A 7,811-nucleotide genomic window follows, 5' to 3' on the forward strand; every position below is an offset into this window, starting at 1 on the left:
TTAATTAAAAACGAGAAAGACTTGAATTATTAAAAAGAAGAAGCAAATCCATAGTTATGATTAGGGAAGAAGCAAGGGGGGAATAAAATAAAACAAAAAGAAAATAAAGAAAAAGAAGGGGAAAAAAATCCCAGAAAAATAGGCTCGAATTCCCCCTCGAGTCGATTCGGCTGTTCTGAGTCTTCTAACCACCCAAACCCTCACCAATGAACTATATCCTGCAATGATTATCAAAATATTAACTGAGAACCATCTTATGTTATATTGCCATAGGATTGATGCGCGCATGGCCTGGTGGGAACCGGCCTGGCAATAGAATTTGCATTGACAGGAATAGTTCTATCAGTAGTCGAAACAATTTCACCGGGTCTTGCTGTTCCGGAAGCTTCCACTATATCACTAGTGCTTCCAGATGATGGCGGCTTAAATGGCGCAGGACCTGATGAACCCCCGGCTCTTTCCCACGGCTTAGGAGGTGGACCATTTGTTGCGGAAACAGGGAATGAATGTCACAAACTAATGCAAACAAACAACGAGGACGGATGGTTGGGGTCGATTTTACATCGTGGCCTGACTTTGCACCAGCTGCCTCAAGACTAATCACTCTAAGGGCAACACCCAACATGAGAATCCCTGTTCAATTATCACTACAAAACACGGATCATTCAAGCAGATAACGAGTTAAGAGACACCAACCGACGATTGCCCTTAAAGATACACAAACGACGGGACCCAATAGACGGAAAAAGCAGCTAAGCTCGTAAAGAAAAAAACCCAGAATGCAGAGTCCACCCACAACGGAATTAAACCAAAAAAGATAGAAACTTCAATTACAGACTCCCACCAAATTCGGCTACGAGAATAAAGCCCCTCCTTTTTCAGCACGCGACCACAAAACTTAAAGCGAATGGGAACCCAAATCAGAGAAGACAGAGCACTCGATTCAGCCGGACGTAACCCATAATTGCATCAAGAACGGAAACGAACGAGCAAGAACGAAAGACAAGAAAGGAGCGAACCCAATGTGCCGTTACCGGAGTCCATGGCAGGATAGGAGAGAGCTCCGAACCCAGATGAAGCACCCCGTTATGCCTAATTCACGCGCGAAGCCTCCTTTGGACCTTGGGCGGAGAGCCGAAGCCGTCGCCGTCGCCGTCACAGGAAGCGGAGCCGTCGCCGTCGCAGGAAGCGGAGCCGTCGCCGATCCGCGAGAGGAGGACCTCCGAGTGGTGCTCGGATTGCTCGGATCTCGGATCTCGCTCGCTCGTGCAACGAACTTCGGCCTTGATGGAGTGGTGCTCGGATTCAAATCGGGATGGAGTGGTGCGAGTTGCAGGGAGAGGAACGCTGCAGAGAGAGCCGCGTCGATGGAGAACGCTGCAGAGAGAGACGAGAAGAGAGCCGGTCGATGGAGAAAGAGAGGAAAACGTGGAAAGAGCTGGGGTTTTGTTTAGAATGGGTAAAAGTGGACTTCCAATAAAATTTTAAGGGTAAAATAGGCAATCGGGAAAAACTCATTAATTCCCTACCTCAGCATGCCGAAAATGCTGAAATGCCCAAAGCAGTCCCCACCTGCTTTGGGCTTTCAAGCATTCCAAAGGCAAAGATTTCAAGAAAGCGCTTCAAATCGCCGAACCAAACACCCTTATATTTTTCCCTGCTTTGGGGCTCAAAGCCCCAGGAAAAGCTGAACCAAACACCCCGTTGAATAAGGGTTTGCGACCTCAAATAAGGGGTCACAACCTCCGCGTCGACATTGCGACCTCCATTGGTGGTCAACACACACACTGTGCAAAAGCGAGAGAGAGAGAGAGAGTCGTGGAAATCAAAGAGAGGGTTGGAGGTCGCAACCCCCATCGATGTCGGTGTTTTAGAGGCGCAAATGGTGGTTGGTAAGGAAGCGGGGTCAGACTCAAGCTAGGTGTGTAGCAATGGACACCAAGGCGATACAAGAAGGAAAGGAAAAGAAGAAACCAAAGTATTTATGTGAACCTGTTTTTGAAATATGATTTTCGATGAGATGGCAGGTCAAATTAGCAAAGGAAAAAAAAAAAAAAAGGCGGTCTAGGTAACGGGAGAACTGCATTAAACCTACTTTGAAACAAACGGACAATTTTGTACGAAAGAGTTCAAATCAGATTTTGAATAATAGAATAGTTCATTAGCCCTTGATTTTTCTACGACTAGTCGTCATAACAATTGACAAAGTAATCCCGGGAAATGAAACTTGAATGGCAATGCTCATCCGATATTGTACACAAATTCAATCTTAAACCTTTTAATTATGTCAATTTAGTCATAAATTTTTTTATAATTTACCAATTTAGTTATAAATCTTTCAATTATTCTAATTTAGTTCTAAATTTCTTAACGATTTGCCAATTTATTTCGATTTATCAATATGGTCCTTCCAGCTAATTATCTAAAAAATAAGTTTATGACTAGATTAACATAATTGAAATATTTATAACTAAATTGGCATAATCAAAAGGTTTATGACATAATTGGTAGTTGTATTATAAATTTAAGACTTTTTGGACAATAGTCCCGAAAGTTTACATACCACGATAGCGTGTGGAGTTACAGTATTTTCAATTAGCTTTTGTGCACTAAACCGAGTCATAAGCTAGGTTGCACCGACACGGACACATGATACGCGACACGACACAATACAACACGACACGCCGAAACGTCATTTATAAAAAATAGAGAATTTCGACATGTTCCGACACGTTATATATTAAATAAATATTTTAATATATAAATGCATAAATAACTAAATAATAATGAAAAGAGCCTAGAATTAATCTATACTAAAAACATTAATCCTACATTTGTTAATATCATTCATTATTTTAATTTGACAAAATCAATTACATTTCATTATAATAATCCATAAAACTTGGAGGAAAAAACAAGTAATCCACGTTCCATCATTAAATTTAAAATTTAACAATAAGGAAAAAAAAAACGATCAACGTTCTATCATCAAATAAAACAAAAAGTCATTCATCCACATTATCCACTTCTTAAAAAAAAAAAAAAAAAGACTCATCTCCAGCTCATCAAGTGAAAAATTTGCAACTTCAAGCACCCCAACATCTTCAAACAAGTATTGGAAATTTGTTTTAGCTTCTTTTTTTTTTCATATATTTATATTTAGACCCCAAAAGTTTTGGAAATTTGTAAAAATAACCCTGTGCGTGTCGAAGTCACATGTTGGAATTTCCGACTCGCGTGTCGAAGTGTGTCGAAGGCAGTTGACCGCATGTCGAAGCGTGTCGAAACGTGTTGGAGCATGTCGAAGTGTTGGACACGACACGAAGAGTCTCGGAGAGTGTCCGTGCAACCTAGGTCATAAGCTCTATGATCTAATTAAAGGTAAGCCATTCTTAGCACTGGGAAATTTAACTTTTCACAAACTGTGTTAAAAATTATCTATGCTTAATTGAATAAACATGGATAACTCTGATATTTTCAGAGTATCTATGAATAAGCATTCTTATAAATATAAATCTCCTATCAAATCCATAGACTTTAATTGAACAATTTATATACCCTTCTTTTGTAGATCAATGCAGCTTCTACCAACATTCATCTGTGTGTGTCTGCTCCGCAACAGTACCACTACGAAGCAATAGGATCGTGATTTCTCGTGACGTAATCTGTCTCATCATAAATCTCCTCCTGCAGAAATGAAGTCAGCGGATCGCATCAAAACATTCTAATACGGTTGGAAAAGCAGTAATCCCGGAAAGTAGAGAAATGAGGGTGGGTGGCTTACCTGTAATATCTCCTCGATTACATCTTCCAATGTTATAATGCCGATAGCTTCTCCTTCTTCGGCGAGCTTCAGGAGTGAATCCTCGCTGAAATGGAGGACTTCAGAGTGGAAGTCCTTGGCCCATTTTCTGCTCTTGCTGGCAGCTTTGTGTAGTTCTTTAGCATCTCCTCCTTTCAAAACCTTCAGCTTCTTGATCGGTCTCTTTTCCTTTAGGCACTTCCCATGGTGATCTTGCTCGCCGAAAATGTCCACCTTCACCTCTCTCGCTGTACAGGTGATTCATTTAAACGTAGTCAAGCGGAAGTCCAGAAAGGAAGCCTTCCTACCTGTTGTCATTAACTTGAATATTGAGGTTGTCAAATTAAGTTAGCTCTTACCCTCATTTTGTTGATCCGCTGCCGAATGCTCCTTATCATTGCACTCTCTCACAACAACTGCCATATGACTATGTCCTTTCTGAAACTCGTTCAGTATATCATAGAGAGGCATTGACCCGGGAACCCTGAGAAGAGAGGCCATTCATGCACGTAAGTAAGCTAAAAGCTTCTTGTAGTGCACCAAAATCTAGCATGCTTATCAGATGAATCCATTGGTGATCTTAATTTCAAAGTACAATACCTACTCTGTCCATACTGTCCTCACAGAACCATGCAAATACATATCCATGAAAAACACAACTGAGATCTATAGCCACAGAACTGGACCAATACCTTGGGATCTTTCGGATGGTGACATTTTTCACTAACACATCATCTCCTGGATGAATAGCTAGTATATTCTTCACCTGCAAGTTGAATAGGGAATTTATAGATGGAAATGGAAAGCAAGTAAAAGAGGGAATAGTTTACAGAAGCCTAAGTAACATTTGACTGATCTATACTCTTTTCTTTTATGAGTTCCTCCTAATAAAGTGCAAGTAAACTGAAGCAGAACTCATACAAAATGCCAGTAAGTTAGCAGAAGAAAAATTGGGCTATTCTTTAAGATAGACAATGCAACGAGAGGAAGGAAAACATCAAGAACAAAAAACGCTCTCTCAGTCCAATAGGCAAGTTCATCAACTTTGCTATCGAAGCAGTGGCTTGGATGAGTAGCTGACCAACTAATGGGCCAATTAATTAGCTTGATGTGTGAAAACATGAAGGGATTTAAACACAAAGAAATCCAGTGTTCAATTACACATCAATTGAAAAGGGACATGTCTGAGCGGTGCTGAACACGTTATATTACTCATAAGATTAACAGGAAAATTACCAATATAAGACCAATTATATTTCTTGGTTGCTCATAATATACTGGAATTCTGCTGTGTCCTTTCTCCAAAATCAACTTGCGCAGATCTCTGCACCATTGAAACAAACACCAAGTAATGCCTCTCCTAAATAGGTGAGACAAATGCCCTGTTATATTGTATAATTAAAACAGGTTCATGCTACCTATCAAGTTTGGCATTAATATCTATGGCAAAAGTTTCAGATATGGGAGTCATCGCATCTCTTGCAGTTTTATCAGTGAGTTCAAGTGCTCCTGTGATTATAGTTGTCTCGTCCCGTGTAAGTTCGCCACCTTTTCCTGCCTGATGGTTCAAAGACCACTCAGTTGCCACCATGAATTTTATCACAGAATCATAACTAGCCATTATTGGATTCATCAGGCAGGATAAAATTTGATCATTTATCAAGGGGGGAAATTTGCATGTCTGTTCTTACCTCATTACCATGTAAATCAACTAGTGCTTTCAACTCAGCACGGCGAAACAGAGCTTCATGTCCTTCTCCCAGAACGAAATCTAAAAGCTGCCAATATACATTTTGCAGGCTATCGTCAGAATCTTATGATGATATTAGCTTGTGGTAGTGGATTAAGCTAATTCCCAAGGTACAAAATCTCACCTTGCTTATGGGATATGCAACAGGAAAACATATAAAGACAAGAACTCGGACTACTGGAGCCACTGCTGCACCAATTTCCAGACCATACCTAGAACACACTGCTTGGGGTAAAATCTGCAATGGAGTGATGGGTACGTTCGAATGTGAACATACGCAGACCAAGATTAAATGAAGCCCAATCCCTGTTGCCCAATGCAACAGTAAGTGATTGAAGCTAACCAAGAGTGTCTACTCCACTATCCTTCACTACTGAAGTTGAACATTTGGAATGACATTAATTTACTATACTGGAATCTGTAGCTAAAGGAAACCCAACATCATTGGTACAGATTATGAATTTTCTGTATGTGACAAAAGATAAGTACATTATATGTAATTTTTGACAAATAAACTCCAGTAATTCCCTATCGAGTTGCACCGCACCAAAAGTTTCACTAGAACACATAGTAAATATCGTATTCCTAGATGAAGCACATGCTGATGAATGCAACATAAAATAAGCTACTAGGAATGAAAACGTACCTCACCAAACAGAAGTATCAACGTTACTGAAATAAGAACAGCTCCCCAAGCTGTTACCAAACTATCAAGAAAGATAGGCAGTGCCTGCAAGCGCAACAAACAAAACCGAGACATGAATCACTTGTTCATCAAAACGCAAAGGAGAAAAATCACCTCGTTTACCTCCATAGCAGCAGCGTTGCAAATTAGTAGGGTGCACAGCAGCAAATGTTGTCTTCTAACAACCGGCAATATCTTTTCTATAACGAAAAAGAACTGATCTTTGGTCAATAGGGTAACAGCTAGATGATGGATATCTCAAAAGCTGCAAGTCTGGCTACAGATAATCCGTCTTTCTGGATATTAATAGTCAGACTACCGGTCCTTTGCACAACTCTCCACTTTCCAGGGTATAATTTTCTAAGGGAAAGTGAATTGTGTCCATACAAACGACATGCAGAGGCAACAGGTTGTATCTTCGCATAGCATCTCCACAAAGGTTTAGCAACACTAAGAATAGTTGTGAAACATTATTTTATCAGACAGAGATCAGACAGAGCCGATCACAGTACCTTCATTTTTCCTATGTTACCTAGACTCGGTTTTAGGGATTGGATATGGACACAGATCCGTATGTTGGACTTGCCAAAACAAAAATCTAGGACTCAGCTCAAAAGGGTCCAGAATTTGGACACTTTGCTGGGACAATTTGTTTTTCATGTCGATGTCGCCACCTGTGAGAGGCTTTTTAACACTTCAATTTCGACTTTTTTTCTATATTAACGAACTATAGTCACCAGGTCGAAGTCATAATAAAAAGGAGGTCCAGCCCTCAAAGAAGTGATACCAATAAATTTTTCTTCACATGATGGTGAAAATTGATAGGCATGTTTCGCTTAGAATTAGCTAAAAACATGCCTAACATGAACCAGCGCATTTGATGTTCGATCCATTCAACTTCATATTGGGCTCACATGAACCGGTGCATTCTACAACCTTGGGGTGAGATACTAGTAAAACACAGCTAAATCAATTCGGAGAACTGAGTACCGGCGTATTTACGATCGGTTGGTGTGCCAGACTTAACAAGGACTTCGAGATCGACGAGGCTCATTGACATGAGACCCAGCGTCAGCCCGGACATGAGACCCGCGAAGACCACTAGGAAAGTGATGATCCCTATGTGGATGAAGAACCCTGTTTCGCAGCATCTGTACTCTATGGCCATTCCCTTTTCACTCTTCTTCTTCTTCTCCTTCGCCGTTTCCTTCCCTCTGTCAGGGCCTGACCGAGATGTTCCGAGAGCTACAACACCACCAACGAATTGAGAAATGTAAACGCTAAAGACGGTCGTCATGTGTAACTTTATTCAGTGGAAAGAGGCAGAAACTTTATTCAGTGGACAAAGGCACATCGAAATCTGATTCTGCGCCAACTTTACGAAAGAGACTTGGAACTGAAATTACTCGAAGTGACCCTTTTGGCGTTTCGCAGAGCTGGCGTGTGCTCGAAGGTGCGGGCACAGCCCATACCACGCGGTGACCTTCGGGACGGTGTCGGTCGCGTTCGGTGGAAAAGAAGAATAAAAGCTGACGAGGAGTCGAATTACAAATGGCAAAAGATGGATTCCTTTT

The 7,811-nt window shown here is 40.9% G+C and overlaps 1 protein-coding gene and 1 long non-coding RNA gene across 4 annotated transcripts; both read right to left on the reverse strand.

Moving 5' to 3' along the window:
* LOC120288299 lies at nucleotides 1-1,452 on the reverse strand. Of its 2 annotated transcripts, none has more exons than XR_005546635.1 (2): nucleotides 1,035-1,452; nucleotides 1-647 (listed from the first exon to the last, which is right to left on the reverse strand). It is a non-coding gene; the product is annotated as an uncharacterized LOC120288299 (long non-coding RNA). The 2 variants fall into 2 exon arrangements; XR_005546636.1 differs by having other exon boundaries at nucleotides 1,020-1,452.
* A 1,949-nt stretch (nucleotides 1,453-3,401) lies between these two features.
* LOC104418418 (DUF21 domain-containing protein At2g14520) lies at nucleotides 3,402-7,600 on the reverse strand. Of its 2 annotated transcripts, none has more exons than XM_010029763.3 (11): nucleotides 7,228-7,600; nucleotides 6,361-6,437; nucleotides 6,199-6,282; nucleotides 5,677-5,790; nucleotides 5,494-5,580; nucleotides 5,221-5,360; nucleotides 5,039-5,126; nucleotides 4,495-4,568; nucleotides 4,162-4,286; nucleotides 3,785-4,050; nucleotides 3,402-3,687 (listed from the first exon to the last, which is right to left on the reverse strand). In XM_010029763.3, the coding sequence occupies exons 1-11, from the start codon at nucleotides 7,532-7,534 to the stop codon at nucleotides 3,628-3,630; spliced, it is 1,422 nt and encodes a 473-aa protein (XP_010028065.2). In that variant the 5' UTR covers nucleotides 7,535-7,600; the 3' UTR covers nucleotides 3,402-3,627. The 2 variants fall into 2 exon arrangements, with proteins under 2 accessions (XP_010028065.2, XP_039158080.1); XM_039302146.1 differs by having other exon boundaries at nucleotides 6,361-6,453; nucleotides 7,228-7,357.
* Nucleotides 7,601-7,811: the final 211 nt, after the last annotated feature.

This window comes from Eucalyptus grandis, chromosome 9 (assembly GCF_016545825.1).
Source record: "Eucalyptus grandis isolate ANBG69807.140 chromosome 9, ASM1654582v1, whole genome shotgun sequence".
NCBI classification, from domain to species: Eukaryota; Viridiplantae; Streptophyta; class Magnoliopsida; order Myrtales; family Myrtaceae; genus Eucalyptus; species Eucalyptus grandis.

Coding starts and splice junctions, on each gene's coding strand:
- LOC104418418 (XM_010029763.3), bottom strand. CDS start 7,534: ATGACGACCGTCTTTAGCGTTTACATTTCTCAATTCGTTGGTGGTGTT. Junction 5,791..6,198: donor TGATACTTCTGTTTGGTGAG/GTACGTTTTCAT, acceptor ACTCCATTGCAG/ATTTTACCCCAAGCAGTGTG. Junction 3,688..3,784: donor TAATCGAGGAGATATTACAG/GTAAGCCACCCA, acceptor TCATTTCTGCAG/GAGGAGATTTATGATGAGAC.